The sequence below is a fragment of the Mobula birostris genome, chromosome 8 (genome assembly GCF_030028105.1).
Source record: "Mobula birostris isolate sMobBir1 chromosome 8, sMobBir1.hap1, whole genome shotgun sequence".
Lineage (NCBI taxonomy): Eukaryota > Metazoa > Chordata > Chondrichthyes > Myliobatiformes > Myliobatidae > Mobula > Mobula birostris.
In genome coordinates this window covers 163,204,142-163,220,968 of record NC_092377.1, presented here as the reverse complement: position 1 = coordinate 163,220,968, position 16,827 = coordinate 163,204,142, and the positions used below count along the sequence as shown (strand labels likewise).

The window sequence follows — 16,827 nt, the reverse complement described above, 5'->3', positions numbered from 1 at the left end:
CTAATGTGATCCCATGTGATTTTGGACTTTCTAAATCAACTTCAGCCTTGTTCGTTGGTGAAAGAGAGTAGAATATTAGTAGGGTTTGCCTGGAAGTTATATTCTGGCCTTTCTTTGTGCACGGTGATAACACCAAATCTTGGTCACCAAAACAAGTTAAATTAAGATATTATACTCTCAAGAGATTCTGCAGATGCTGGAAGTCTAGAGCAACACACACAAAATGTAAGAATAACTCAGTAGATCAGGTAGGAAAGGAATAAAGGGTCGATGTTTTGGGGCAGGTCTCTGTTCTTTTTACGTAGATTCTGCCTCACCTGCTGAGTTCCTCCAGCATTTGGTGTGTTGAGAGAATTTTTCCTTGAGAGAATCACAGGTTTTTGTGGTTTCCCCACTTTGAAGCGAGCAATCATGACCAACACATTTACACGTGGTGATTGGAGAAAGACCTTACGGATACCATACACCTCTATGTTAAAGCTCTGTAAAACCCTAGTTAGACCACACTTAGACAGTTGTGTCCACTTCTGGTCTCCTTATAGAACAGATGTCGAAGCTGCAGAGAGGATACAGAGGAGATTTACCAGGATGCTGGTTGGATTAGAGAACAAGTTTCATGAGGAAAAGTTGAACAAACTTGGGCTTCTCTCTTTGGAGCGAAGGAAGATAAAAGGCTACTGATAGAGGTGATAAGAGGTGTCGATCAAATGGACAGAGATTTGTTCCCATGGTGGAAATGGCTAAAACCAGTGTACATAACTTTAAGGTATTTGGTGGAAAATATGGGGGGGTGGGTTGGTGTTTTACACCCAGGGTGGTGTGTGTGTGGCTGTAGAAGCAGATACATGAGGTGCATTTAAGAAACTTGTAGATGGGCACATGGATGATAGAAAAATGGGAAGCTTTCTTGGAGGCAATGGATGATTGATCTTTGAATAGGTTATTAGGTTGTTACAAAATTGTGGTATCGGGGCCAGCTGGTGGTGTAGTGGCATCAGCACTTGACGTAAAGGCAGATGGTCCTGAGTTCAAACCCAGCTGGGTCCCAACCCGGGCGGCAGCAGTATCTGTGCGGAAGAAAGGCCTGGCAATCTACTTCCGTATCTTGCCATGAAAACCATATGGACCCTATGGTTCGTGAGGTCACGAAGAGTCAGACTCGACTTAACGACTGAACAACAACAAACTGTTCTCTACTGTTCCTTGGAAGTTACATGACAGGAGTATTGCTCTAGGTGATTACGGCGTGGTGTATCAGGCTTCTCGTGGAACCATACTGTCCCTCCATCAACCCTGTAGAGCAGACCAACCACCAGCATCTTTGCAATTGATTTTTTTTGGGACACAGAGATTCTGCAGATGCCTGAGATATTGAGCAACACACAAACAAAGTGTTAGAGAAGCTCAGCAAGTCATTGTCCAGTTAGTTCCTCCAGTGTTTGTGTGTGTGTGTTGCTCATTTTTATGGGACGTGTGGATTATTGCCTTTCTGTTTCTTCCTTGAATTGATTTGAATTAAACTTACACATCCATTCCACAATGTGTAGGAGTAAAAATCTTTGCCTTATGACTCTGTCGCAATGTACCTACTTGTGAATTTATTAGTTAATAGGTTGTACAAAGAAGCTGTCCCTTAGACTGTTGGTCCTGATTTTAATGCTGTGGTACTATTTGCCAGGAGGAAGCAGCTGTAACAGTTTATGATTGGGGTGACTGATGTCCCCGATGATCTTCCAGGCCTTCTTTATGCACTTGTTGCTGTAAGTGTCCTCAGTGGAGGGAAGTTCACATCCACAGATGTGCTGGGCTGTCCGTACCCCTCTCTGCAGTGCCCAGCGATCAAGGTTGGTACAGTTCCCGTACCAGGTAGTCATACAGCCAGTCAGGATGCTCTCAGTGGTGTCCCTGTAGAAGGTCTTGAGTATTTGGGTGCTCACGGTGAACTTCAGTCGCCTGATGTGGAAGAGACGCTGTTTGATGCTTGAGCAGAGGATGTGGAGTTTCCTTCTTGAACTATTGTGTGCTGGTGCAGCAGGCTGAGGGTGGCAGACACCAACAGAATCAAAAAACTGATTTGTAAGGCCAGTGATGTTGTGGGGATGGAACTGGACTCTCTCACGGTGGTGTCTGAAAAGAGGATGCTGTCCAAGTTGCATGCCATCTTGGTCAATGTCTCCCATCCACTACATAAGGTACTGGGTGGGCACAGGAGTACGTTCAGCCAGAGACTCATCCCACCGAGATGCAGTACTGAGCATCATAGGAAGTCATTCCTACCTGTGGCCATCAAACTTTACAACTCTTCCCTTGGTGGGTCAGACACCCTGAGCCAATAGGCTGGTCCTGGACTTATTTCATAATTTACTGGCATAATTTACATATTACTATTTAACTATTTATGGTTCTATTACTATATTATTTACGGAGCAACTGTTAACGAAAACCAATTTCCCCCGGGATTAATAAAGTATGACTATGACTATGATTATTATGGTTCTGGTGAAGATGCTTCCACAGTGCTGCTGAGGACGGAATTCCAGGATTTAGAAGCATTGAACCAATGGATATTACATTCCCAAATTGGAGAAGGATGCTGGTTAGAGGGGACTTTCAAGAACGGTCTTTTCATGAGCATTCTGTCCTTGCCCTCATTTGTAGTTGAAATCATGTGAGATTGGGAGCTGTTGAGTGACTGTAGTTCAATTTTTAAATTTCTTTTATGGAGATACAGTGTGGATAGGCTCTTCCTGTCCTTCAAGCCATGCCACTCAGCAATCCCTTGAATTTAATCCTAGCCTAACCATGGGGTAATTTACTGTGCGCAATTAACCTACCAACCGGTACGTCTTTGGACTGTGGGAGGAATCCTGAGTACCGGAAGGAAACCAACATGGACACGGGGAAAACGTACAAACTCCTTATGGCAGTGCTGGGAATTGAACCCAGGTCCTCTGTACTGTAATGCATTGTGCTACCCTAGATGGTACCAACTATAGTCATTGTGCAGTAGAATGAATGTTTGCGGTGGTGAATGTTGTTCCAGTAGAATGAGCTATTTTGTCCCAGACGCTTAAAAGCTGTTAGTGACATGCTCTTCTTGACAAGTGGAGAGTTTTCTATCAAGCTTCTGACTAGCATTGTTTGTGGAGGAAAAGCTTTGTTACAGATGGGGCCTATGGTGAGCCATTCACTGCAGGTCCCAACTAGAGAGTGCGATACTGGATCTATCACAGAATGAGACAGGGCAGTTGGCAGAATTGTGTGTAGGGGAACAGTTTGGATCTAGTGATTATAATTCTAGTAGTTTCAAGATTATGATGGTGAAGGGTAGGACTAGTCCTGGGTTTGAGATTCCAAACTAGAGAAAGACTACTTTTGACAACATCAGGAAAGATCTGGCAAGTTCTCCCCAGCGTTGAGCACATCCACAAGGAGCGCTGCCACAAGAAAGTAGCATCCATCATCAAGGACCCAAACATCCAGACCATGCTGTCTTCTCGCAACTACCATTGGCAGGAGGTACAGGAGCCTTAGGTCCCACTCCACCAGGTTCAGGAACAGTTATTACCCCTCAACCATCAAGTCCCGCTCCACCAGGTTCAGGAACAGTTATTACCCCTCAACCATCAAGTCCCGCTCCACCAGGTTCAGGAACAGTTATTACCCTACAACCAACAGGCTCCTGAATCAGCGTGAGTAACTTCACTCACCGCAGCTTCAAACTGACTACCACTCACAGACTTACTGTCAAGGACTTGACAATCTACATTCTCAATATTACTTATTTTTTATTTGCACAATTTTTAAAAGCAAAAGAAAATCTGCAGATGCTGGAAATCCAAGCAACACATACAAAATGCTGGAGGAACTCAGCAGGCCAGGCAACATCTAGGGAAAGGAAATAAGCAGTTAACATTTTAAAGCACCTACGCTCTGTCCACCAGAAAAAGAGGGATCTCCCATTGGTGCCCCATTTTAATTCCACTTCCCATTCCCATTCCCATTTTGTCTATCCATTGTCGTGATGAGACCACACTTAGGTTGGAGGCACAACACCATGAATTCTGTTTGGGTAGCCTCCAACCTGATGGCATGAACATTGATTTCTTGAGCTTCTGGTACTGCCCTCCTTCACCATTTCCCAACCCCTTCTCCCTCTCTCACCTTATCTCCTTACCTGCCCACTGCCTCCCTCTGGCGCTGCTCTCCCCACCCCCCTTTTCTTTCTTTCATAGCCTTCTGTCTCTTTCATCAATTTACTTCCCAGCTCTTTACCTCATCCCTCCCCCTTCTGGTTTCTCTCTTTCCCCTGCCCCCACCTTTTAAATCTACTGCTCAGCATTTTTTCTCCAGTCCTGGGGAAGGGTTTCGGCCCGAAACGTCGACTGTACTCTATTCCTTGATGCTGCCTGGCCTGCTAAGTTCCTCCAGTATTTTGTGTGTGTTGCACAATTTTTCATTCTTTTGTACATTGGTTGTTTGTCAGTCGTTGCTTGTGTATAGCTTTTCATAAATTGTATTATATTTCTTTATTTTCTGGTGAATGCCTGCAAGAAAATGAATCTCAAGCTAGTACATGGTGACATATACGAACTTTGTTAATAAAATTACTTTGACTTTGAAAGTGCATGCTCTCTAGATGCAAGGGTCCCTTTTACACAGAGTGGTGAAGCATAATTCACACTGTGAGTACGATTAGCTCCCTTGGATCAGCAGCACGGTGTGTCTCTTCTGCCTCACAATTATCTGACTTCGCTGTCATTACCCATCATCCGTGAAGACCAGGAAGGAATACTTCTTATTGAAATATCCCACTGCCCGAACTGCTAATACATTCGCTCTGCAAAGGAGGTACTTCCTGCAGCAGTGGGTAAAATTCCATCTTTCCCCAGAACATACTGGTGCAATTCTGCACTGCCATCAGAGAGAGCACCCACACATCAGCCATTACTGTCTTCCTCTCCCAGTATACAAAAACTACCATAACCTGTCAGGTCAGCTGAAGAGGTCATTGGCCGCAGTCTACCAACACCACGGGGCTTGTAAGTGTTGCGGATAAATAAGTGGGCAGAAAAGTATCATTGCAGACACCACCAACCCTGCTAACTACCTTTTCTAAAAGCTGCCTCTGGGAAGCACTACAGGGCTGTTAAAACAAAAATTTCACAACATCTTAAAAGTTTCGTTCCCCAGACAGTTAATCTGGTCAACCATTCTACTTAGACCCCGACACCCCCCTCTATTACTATGGTCACAGTACTGAACTGTGAACACTTTAAACCATTTTCTGTAACGCTGTTCATATTGTAAATACGTGCTGGTAGTTATGCACACTTAATTCCATATCCATACTTTAACCTTGAACTTTTAGATCTAATTCTTTGTAATAATAATATTTTCCATTGCATGTTGCGCCAACGTGCATAGCAAATTCCTAATACATGTAAATGTATATGATGAATAAAGTTGATCCTTGAACCTTCGAGATATCTGAGAAAACACAGCCAGCAATCATGGCCATGATCTTAAACAGAACTGCTTGAGGATTTCTGGTACATATTCCCATAATTCTACGCTGCCAAGAAGTTATATTTATTAACTTTAAGTATATTGTTCAACAGGCAGGATGTAGAGCCGGATAGCGGGGCAGGAGGTGTGTATTGAATTGAATTGACTTTATTCCTTGCATCCTTCACATACATGAGTAAAAATCTTTACGTTACGTCTCCATCTAAATGTGCAATGTGTCAGAGAGATTGGGGAGGGCGCGGAGTGGGGGAGAAGCAGTGATGTATTGATTCAACCAAACTTTATATTAATGAAGTATCTCATTGAATCAAGCTACAATTTTTATTATTTTACCTTGTCCAAGTTTGACATTTTGAAAACTATTTGGTAATTTTAAGTTTTTGCTGTAATTGTCTGTCTTTTAATGTGCCTGTGTTTTGTTGGAAACCATCTATCATGAAGTTAAATCCAGATCATGCCTGTCTTAATGTATCAATACCTATCCTTTCCAGCAGAATCTCAAGATATCATTTTGATTATGCAGAGATTACCTTTTTTAAGCTGGTTAGAGTGAGGTTCAACTAATCTAACTAATATTCCAATGGATGGTTTCACCTTTTTCTAGTATAATATGACAGATCTTCACCATTTGATGCTTAGTAAAGTTGATCAAAACCCAAGACCAGTTGAAGCCTGAATTCAAGGTAATTTCCAAGGACAGGACCCAAGTTTTGAGACAGGGTGCACAGTGTACTCTGCTCTCCATCTCACCTGGTGTAATTTGATACACAGGGATGTAGAGAAAATACATTCAGTGGCTAATTAGGTACAAGCGAACACATCGGTATGGTCTTCTGCTGCTAGGCCCATTCACTTCAAGGTTCGTCATGCTGTGCTTTCAGAGATGCTGTTCTACACACCACTGTTGTAATGTGTGGTTATGTGAATGACTGCCAGCATGAACCAGTCTGGCCATTCTCCTCTGACCTCTCTCATTAACAAGGTGTTTTCTCCAACAGAATTGCTGCTCATTGGGTGTTTTTATTTTTCACAGCATTCTTTGTAAACTCAAGAGACTGTTCTGTGACCAGCAGTTTCTTAGGTACACAAGCCACTCCATCTAGCACCAACAATCATTCCACAGTTAAAGTCACTTAGATCACATTTCTTCCCCATTCTGATATTTAGTCTGAACAACAATTGGCCATGTCTGCATGTTTTTATGCAGTGAATTGCTGCCATGTGATTGGCTGATTAGATATTTGGATCAGTGAGGCGGTGTACCTAATAAAGTGGCCAGCGAGTATACAAAGTGAGTGTGTAAAAACCATAGAAGCAGAAAAATAATTGAGTGGAGGAGAACAAAGGAAAGGGTTACAGATTGCAGATGACAGATGAACACATGTACACAGTGTTGACTTGGGCAGCATCATTGGGTGGGGAGGGTGAAGAATTAGTGATGTGTGTTAGGTTAAAACCCTGCATCAGGACTAGACACAATGGACTGCAGTGGCTGAGATCTGGAGTATTGTGGACAATTCCTTTCTCCCTCCCTCCCTCCCCCCACCCCCCAAACAGATGCTGCTGGACCTGCTGAGTTCTTCCAGCTGATTGCTTACAGCTCCACGTTCCAGCATCCGCAGTCTTTCATGTCTCTGCAGGGTTCTCTTACCTTTCAGAATCTCAGACCCGTGTAGAGTTACCCTGCCGTCCAGCTACAAAGCAAAGCTACAATTTTGATTCGATGAACAGATATTACCGTGTTGATTTATTTATGTGGTAGGGGAATTTGATGTGCCAGCTATTTCCAATTAGGAGAGGAGATTTGTGTTTACCTACTGAGAACAAGGTTTGTGTTGCTGGAACCATTTCTGTTGATTTCCCTTAACGGCAAGCGAGGGGGGAGACAATTACTTACTTGGCTCACTCCGGATTTTACTGCCTCACCTACTATATGCTTCTTGTTTCCTTCATTTCAAATACATGTTGTTACCTGGTTAGTGTAGTTGTGTGAATGAAGTCGCTGGAGAAAAGCACTGGTAGACGTGAAGCAGCCTCTTTATTCGACAAAACAAGATACAGCAGGCATCGTATGGAGACGCTTTCAGTAGAAAGGTCTGGGTGGCCCATTGTGGAGCTCAATGTTCTATGTACTAAGCATCAAAGATCAATTCCATATTTACAATGCATCCACAATGATTTCTTTGAAACTACACACAAACTTCACACCTCCCGATTCACAGCCACAGACATTCAATGAATTTTAATCAGCATTGTCTGATTTTGGATTCAAGGCATTTAGCAAGCTATTGTTCAGAGCTGCATTCTAAATTAAATCTACTTTTTATATTCAGATTTGAAGATTGGTGGCTGAAGTCATTTGCTAAATGTAAATGTGCTAAACCCAGAAAACACTCAAAACAGTTCAACACGAAGTGACAGAACCCATAGCTCAGTAGTAGATCTCCACAGGTTATTCGATTAAAGAGTACTGCTGATTACTGGCACGATGAGGCTATTCTCAGGTTGGAGGAGCAATACTTCATGTTCAGTCTGGGTAGCCTCCAACCTGATGGCACAAAGGTTCAAGGGGGATGTGAGGGGTAAGTTTTTTTTTACTCAGACAGTGGTGGATGCCTGGAATGTGCTGCCTGGTATGGTGGTAGAGGCAAATACATTAGAGGCTTTTAAGAGCCATTTGGATAGGTACATGAAGATGGAGAGATACAGACAAGGTGTAGGTAGGATGGATTAGTATTTGGTGCTTCTGGTTTTTATCTGGTTTGGCACAACATTGTGGGCTGAGTGGCCTGTCCCTGTGCTGTACTGTAATATGTTCGGGTTATTTTTTTCTAGTTCCCCCTTCTCTCTTCCTCCATTCCTCATTCTGGCTCCCTACTTAACCTCTTCTCTTCTCCTCAGCTGCTCATCACCTCGCCCTGCTGCCCCTCCTCCATCCCTCTTTCCTGTGGTCCACTCTCCTCTCCAGTCAGGTTACTCCTTCAGCCCTTTGCCCTTTCCACCTATCACCTCCCAGCTTCTCACTTTATCCCACTCTCCCCACCCACCACCTCTCCCAACTGGCTTCACTTACCGCCTTCCATCTTCCTCTCCTCCCTCCACCCTCGCCCTCCTACTTATTCTAGCTCTTTTTCCCCCTCTTTTCCGGTCTTGATGAAGGTTCTTGGCCCCCAACATTCCCCACCATAGATGATGCTCACCTGCTGGATTCTTCCAGCATTTTGTGGTGTGTGTTACTCCGGATAATAGATGCTGATTATTACGTTAAAGTGGTTTGGGGATTTTTTTTTTCATTGTGCAATGGACAGAGATGAGCATGACTAAAAGTGAACGGTGAAGGTTGCATTTTCATAATCCTCCGAGTGCTAAATGTAAGCACGTTGTTTTTTTTTCTGTCTCTTTTAATTGCAACACAAGAGAGCCAACGTTTGCTGCCACACTGACAGCTGCTGTCTTCTTTTCCCTTCCTTCCTCAGTGATGGGTCATTCACATACAGTGATTCTGTTTCTTGGCAACAGAACACCAATCAGCCTCCAGGTTCGCTCTCTGTGGTAACTACAGTGTGGGGAGTCAATAATCCATCTCAGAGTCAGGTAAAATTCATTCCATTTCTAGGGTTGCCTCGATATTTGAACTCTATTCGGCTCCTGCTGCCTGTGCGATAATTCCAGCGCATGATGCCACAGGCGCCCAGGGTTGTGTCCACGGTGTGGGAGGAAGTGAGCGCGTAGTTGTTTTAGCCGCTCCACTAAATGTGGTTGCAGTTTTACACCTTTTGCCTCTTTTTGTTTGCTCTCTCCACTGAGAAGACTGGTCTGTGCAGTTGGGAACATGAGGCTGCACTAGTCTGACCTCCCAGTTTCTCCTCTGGAGGCTAAGTCATAGAGCATAGAATATTACAGTACAGTACCAGCCCTTTAGCTCACGATGTTGTGCCAGCCTTTTAGCCTACTCCAAGATCAGTCTAACCCCTTCCCTCCCAGATAGCCCTCCATTTTCCTTTCATCCAACAAATGCATCAGCCTCTACCATCACGCCTAGCAGGGCATGGTACACTTCCACAATTCCGCGTAATAAAACTACCTCTGACGTCCTCCCCTATACTTAAAATTATGCCCCCTTGTATTAGCCATTTCTGCTCTGGGAAAAAGTCTCTGGCTGTCCACTCAATCTGTGCCTCTTATTGTCAACTCACATCCTGCTTTGCTCCATAAAGAAAAGCCCTTTCTTGCACAACCTGTCGTCATAATCCGGGCAGCATCCTGTCCTGGTAAATCTCCTCTGCACCTTCTCTATAGCTTCCACATCCTTCCTGTAATAGGAATGTGGAAGCTTTAGAGGAGACTTGTCAGGTCTTCAATAGAAATAGGATTAGACCTCAAAGAACTCACAGGTACTGATTCTGTTCTTCCTTCTGCACAGAACAGACCTAAGACCATCAAGCATCGGAACAAAATTAGGCCATTCAGCCCATTGAGTCTGCGCCCTCACTCGATCATGTCTGATTTACAATCCCTCTCAACCCCATTCTCCTGCCTACTTCCCGTAACCTTCGACACCCTGACTAATTATTAACATCTCAGATTTCACTTTAAATATAAACACCACACTTATCAACATGCTTATTATGTGATTGACCAGGGTTATTTTAGCAAGGATTTAAAAGATCAATTTCACTACTGAATGGATTAAAAAGCAAAACCACAAAGGCAATAATCTCTAGATTACTATGAACAGCCTGCAATTTGGCATAGGATCAAACAAGTTGGAGCGTTTGGAGAACGGTGTGGGAGATGGGGTTTCAGTTAAATTAGCACCATTTATGAGGGAAGAGAATCACTGCGTTGAGGGGGGTTTAACCCATAAGACGTAGGAGTAGAATTAGGCCATTTGTTTCATTCCAACATGGCTGATTTATTATTCCCCTCAACCCCATTCTCCTGCCTTTTCCCCGTAACCTTTGACACCATGACTAATTGAGAGCCTCTCAGCCTCCACTTTAAATATACTCAATGACTTGGCCTCCACAGCTGGCTGTGGCAATGAATTCCACAGATTTACCGCCCTCTGGCCAAAGAAATTTCTCTTCATCTCCATTCTAAATGATGTCCCTTTAGTCTGAAGCTGTGCCCTCTGGTGCTAAACTCCACCCCCCCCCCCCCCTGTTGTTGTTCTAAACCCAGTGAGTACAGACCCAGAGCTATCAATTGTTCCTCATACATTCGGCCTTTTATTTGTGGGATCGTTCTCATGATCCTTCTCTGGACCCACTCCAATGCGGCACATCTTAGATGAGGGGACCAAACTGGCTTACAATACTTCAAATACGATCTGACCAATGCCTTGTAAAGCCTCGGCATTACACCCTTGTTTTTATATTCTAAAAGGTTCAAAGTAGTCCTCTTGAAGTGCATGCTAACATTGCATTTGCCTTCCTTATCCATGACTCAGCCCTCAAGTTAATCTTTAGGGAATCCTGTTCTGAATTTCACTGAGTTTCATCCTAATACTTCTGTGACCCATGGCTAGTGAATTGAAGAACCAGGTCTGTAGAGAGAGACGAAATACCAGAGGGTGGTAAAATTTGGGTGAAAGAAAATTTAGTATGGACAAGGTAGCAGAGATGTGAGGAATGATGAGCAGAATATGATAGAAAGAGAGGGGTGTCTGGTGATAACAGTATATGGAGTCAAACCAGGTATGAACAAAAAGAAGTAAAAAAAAATGGTTGTGAATGAATGAACAAAATATTAGTGTCAGGAATTGATGGTCAATGGAATAGTGACAACTGGATATGGTTCAATAATCATGTGCTTGATTATTGGAGGCAGAGATCGAGTGAATAGTAAGAGATTTTTCCAAGGGCAAAATGACCTATTGGAGGAAAGTATAAAGGGGCTGTCAGAGGTATTTTTAGGTAGTGATAGAGGCAGATACATTAGGGATGTTTAAGAAACTCTTGAATAGGGACAGTGGATGACGGAAAAATGGAATACTATGTGGGATGGAAGGGTTAGATTGATCCTAGGTGGATGGCACCGTAGTAACTTAGTGGTTAGCATAACGATATTACAGCACCAGCAACCTGGGTTCAATTCCTGCCGCTGTCTGTAAGGAGTTTGTACGTTCTCCCTGTTACCATGTGGGTTTCCTCCGGGTGCTCTGGTTTCCTCCCACGGTCCAAAGACGTACTGGTTAGTAGGTTAGTTGGTCATATGAGTGTAATTGGGCGGTGCCAGCTCGTTCGGTCAGAAGAGCCTGTTACTGTGCTGGATCTCTAAATAAATAAATAAACAAACAAACAAGCAAGCAGACAGAATAACTCACACAAAATTCTGGAGGAACTCAGCAGGTCAGGCAGCATCTATGGAATTGAATAAACAGTGGACGTTTTGGGCCGAGACCCCTCGTCAGGACTGCAGTTGGTACTCGACCAAACCAGTGCCGCTGTTAGAGACCATGTATGGTGAGTTATCCTGCTTGACACACCTTCTAATCTAATAATAATAATAATAATAATGTTCAAAGTTGAAGGAAGTATTCGATCCTCTATTAAACAACTAGCATATCTCGAAGTGATAAAACTAATGACACTAAAACCAGTGATATTAAAGGTGCTTAAGCAGTCAACAAAAAGTTGTCACACCCAGCGATCTCTGGCTCTAACTGCCGCAGGCAAAGCATGAATACGTAACTAAGCTCTTCGCTTTTACCAGGCCCCAACCCACATGACTAACTATCATAATAAACGTGCAACACAGAATACAATGTGGGTGGAAAACAGCTGCACGGCTCCTACAAGGACAAAGAAGGAAGAGATGGATAGATGAATGAACTGTAGTTAAAAGGGTTGGCAGGACACCGTGAGCTGAAGGGCCTGTACTGTGCAGCAGCGTCCTATGTTCTGTGTTCTCATAATTGTAGAGTGATGGGGTTGTAAAGTGTCCATACAGTGTATTTTCTTGATGCTTTGCAGCAGTAGATAGAATGAAAAAGGAGCTGGGGTAACTCTGTTAATGAAAGTTAACATTGGACCAACAGTGGGGAATGATCTTGTCTCCGGAAGTTCGACAGTAGTTTATTTTAGGATGGAGATAAGAAGAAACGGAGGAAATAAATCATTAGTAAATGAGTAAGGGGTGGATAAGGAAATAAAGACATTAAGTACGGCGTATCTGTCATTACAATAGACGATGCAGAACTTTTCTAAACAATGGGAAATTCAGCAGAATGGGAAAAGAAAAACAAAACTATCATTTGTATTAGAGGAAATGAATTCAGCAGTTCTCTGGGATTAAAGGCTTGATGGTCCATGTTGTAGGAAACAAGTGGCTACAGAGATGATAGGTGCATTCTTCCTGATCTTCCAAAGTCTCACTAGTTTTTGGGAAGGCCCCAGTTGATTGGAAAACTTACAGAAAGGAGGGGGAGGAAGAGGGAAAGCAACAGGCTACAGTTTTATTGAGATACAGCATGGTTAGACCCTTCTAGCCCTTCAAAGCGTGCCCTCCAGCAACCCCCGATTTAACCTTAGCCTAATCACAGGACGATTTACAATGATCAATTAACCCACCCACCGACTGATCCGTCTTTGGGCTGTGGGAGGAAACCGGAGCACCCAGTGGAAACCCACACGGTCACGAGGAGAACATACAGACTCCTTACAGGCAGTGGCAGGAATTGATTGCTGGTACTGTAAAGCGTTGTGCTTGTTGTAGCGTGGATGAAATCACCAGAGAGACAGAGTTACTGGTAGATACAAAGCAGCTTCTTTATTCGACACAAGGTACAGCAGGCATTATACAGACGGAAACAACAGAAACTCTGCAGATGCTGGAAATTCAAGCAGCACACATCAAAGTTGCTTGGTGAACGCAGCAGGCCAGGCAGCATCTCTAGGAAGAGGTACAGTCGACGTTTCAGGCCGAGACCCCCTGCTGCGTTCACCAGCAACTTTGATGTGTGTTGATCATACAGACGGAGATGCTCTCATTAGAAAGGACTGCTAGCCCAATGTGGGCTTGATATTTATGTGCTAAATACAATCGCTATTTACAAAGTTATAGACAATGCTTCCTTTTGAAGCTACATACAAAACATTACCCCTTCCGACTTCATCCTTTCCTCCCGACGCTGACATGTCTGGGTTGGTACTCATAGCCTTTAGGAGTGCAAGTCAAATCCACAATACATTTATTTGGTATTTTACGTGCTAACATATAGGACAATAAATATTTATACAGTATGGATAAGGCTGTCTTCGAAACTACCTGTAAACTTCACACTTCCATCTGCAGCATCTGGCTGGTATTCTGATATTCACAGCTTTTAAGAAATGCATTGTTGTGAATCAATCCACAGTACTTTGTCAAACAGAAGACTGGTGGCCAGAGTCATTTAAGTGTAAATGAATCATCTACCCAAAAACTCATTAACAGTGCTAACCGCGATGCTACCATGCTGTGGAGCGCACTCTCCTCGTGACCGCGTGGGTCTCTTCCTACAGTCCAAAGGCATATCTGTTGGTAGGTTATTTGGGCGCTGTAATTTGTCAAGTGCTTAGGCTAACACTGAAATCGGGGGTGGGGGTGGAGGATTGCTGGGCAGCGTGGCTCGAAGGGCCTACTCCATGCTGCAGCTCAGTAATTTTTTTAAAAGTACAGTTCAAAGTATGTACATGTCACCATATACTATCCTAAGATTCATTTTCTTGCAAGCATTTGCAGTAGAAAAAAGAAACAGAACAGAATCAATGAAAAACTACAGACTGACAAACAACCAATGTGCAAAAGACAAACTGTGCAAGTACGGTTAAAAAAAAGCAAATAATATTAATTGTAAATACATAAATACTACAGAGAATGTGAATGTAGGATCCTTGTAAGCCTGTAGAGGTTTGGAATCAGTTTAGTATTGGGGTGAGTGAAGTTATCTGCATCGTTTCAGGGGCCTGATGATTGAAAGGTAATAACTGTTTCTGAACGTGGGGGTGGGGGGTGGAGGGTGGAGCAAGGTTGGCCTAACACCTGTTGGGAAAATGCTGAAATCTGTTACTAAAACACTTACAAAATAATAACTTATTTAAGTAGAGTTAAAAGAGCTTTATGGATGGGAAATTGTGTTCAGTAAAAATTAGTTAGTACAACTAATGTGACCAGTAAGACGTAACACCATTTTGTTTTACAGTTGAAGCCCACCTGGTTTCCTTGGCTAGGGAGTACACACTCGCCAAACCCGTGAGATTGCGACGGCTCTCTCACCCCAAACCCTGGTTTGTGTCGATGCTGTGAAATCTGCTACCCCGTTACAACTCAGTGCCAAGAAACAACAGACAGCACACTGCATACAATTAAAGGAATTACATTTTTGAATCTTAGCTAAAGAAAAAAACAAAAGGGGCCCGTTATAATTAAACAGTCAAACATGCACCAGCTGGAGCTCAACTCTTCCAAAAGTCATATTCACTGATCTTCAGTAGCGCTCAGCACCTTGCTCCATTGAATCACGGTCCCCCACTGGGTCGAATCCTACAACCGGTTCTCTGCAGCGTCTTCTCTCTTCATCACCTGCCGAGCACATGATCCCAGCTCACACCGGTCGGTGTCAGGCACACAACACAAGGACCCACACCCCTAATTGGATGGCTCACATTCCAAAGCACCCGTTATCTCTAACCTTAATCCAAACACTGCTTCTACAGAAATACCATTATGTTAGCAGTGAAACCTCTCCCAGGGTATTAATTTAGATTCCAAATAGGATTTAGATAAGGTACTAAAATATAGCTCAAAGTATAATTTATTATCTGAGTACATACATGTCACCACATAGAATCATGAGAGTCTTTTTCCTGTGGGCAGACTTAGAAAATCTATAGAACAGTAACTGGATCAGTGAACAACAAACTATGCAAATGTAAATATAAGTAAATAACGTGAGCTTGAAATAACAAGATAAAGAATCTTTAAGTGAGACCATTGGTTCTGGGAACACCAGAAATAGAATGAATGTTATTATCCTCTGTTGTTCAAGAGCCTGATGTTTGAGGAGTAGTAACTGTTATTGAACTGTGCGAGTCCTGAGGCTCTTGTACCTTCTACCTGATGGCAGCAGTGATAAAAGAGCATGGCCTGGGTGGTGGGGATCTCTGATGATAGATGCTGCTTTCCTATGGCAACATTTCATGTAGATGTGCTCAACAGTTGGGACGGCTTTACCCATGATATACTGGGCCAGGTCCACTTGGGATGTTACTGCCTAAAATAAGGACTCACAGTGTTGCAGATGATAGAATAACATGAAGAAGAGAATGGCACACACAAAATGCTGGAGGAACTTGACATCCATGGAAATGAATAAACAGTCAATGTTTCGAGCCGAGACCTTTCTTCAGGAGCTGGTGAAGGGTCTCAGCCTGAAACATCGACTGTTTATTCCCCAACATGAATGCTCGCTTGAACCTGCACGAGGTAGAATAACAGTTTGGCCTGGACTAGATGGGCAGAAGGGCCTGTTTCTGTGCTATAGTACTCCAGGCTTGGAGTTTCGGCTCCTTGACTGGTCAGGAAAAAAAAATAGTTACAGAAACAGCAATGAAGAATCCTTCTATATCCATACTCTGCTGACACTCATACAGGTTCTTTCTCTCTCACACATACACTCTTACTCTCAAGTGTGTGTACGCACATACACTCACACACGCACACACTCGCACACTTTCACTCTTGCACGCTCTCACGCACTCTTTCACTCTCGAACTGTCACACTGACCTTCCATCTCTTGCAATACACATAAAATGCTGGGGGAACTCAGTAGGTCAGGCAGCATCTATGGAAACGAAAAAACAGTCAATGTTTCAGGCTGAGGCACTTATTCAGGACTGGAAAGGAAGGGGGAAGTTGCCAGAATAAAAAAGGGTGGAGGGAGGGGAAGGAGGTCAGCTGGGAGGTGATGAATGAAGCTAGGTGGGTGGGAAAGGTCAAGGTCTGGAGAGGAAGGAATCTGATAGGAGAGAGTGGATCGTGGGAGAAAGGGAAGGAGGGAAGGAGGAGTGGAGCCAGGTGGAAGTAACAGGCAGTTGAGAAGAAGTGAAAGGACAGAGTGGGGAATGGGGAAAGTTACAGGGGCGGGGGAGAGTGGAATTTGTTTACCAGAAGAGAAATCAATATTCATTCCATCAAGTTGGAGGCTAGCCAGATGGAATGTAGGGTGTTGCATCATTTTATATTACATTTCTGCATGGTTTTGCTCTCCCCACCCTCTCCCCTTCAAGCAGAGGTGGTTTTAACACAGAAAG

At 43.5% G+C, this 16,827-nt stretch overlaps 1 protein-coding gene across 7 annotated transcripts in view; it reads left to right on the top strand.

Annotated features, from left to right (window-relative positions):
- LOC140201903 (zinc finger MIZ domain-containing protein 1-like) overlaps positions 1-16,827 on the top strand; it is a 231,349-nt gene that overhangs the window by 135,057 nt on the left and 79,465 nt on the right. For 5 of the 7 annotated variants that reach the window (XM_072266684.1, XM_072266682.1, XM_072266688.1 and 2 more), the window contains one exon: positions 9,006-9,123. The exons of the other annotated variants lie outside the window; for them this stretch is intronic. In XM_072266684.1, coding sequence (XP_072122785.1) covers positions 9,006-9,123 — 118 coding nt within the window. The remainder of the gene's footprint in view (positions 1-9,005; positions 9,124-16,827) is intronic. 7 annotated transcript variants of the gene reach the window in all.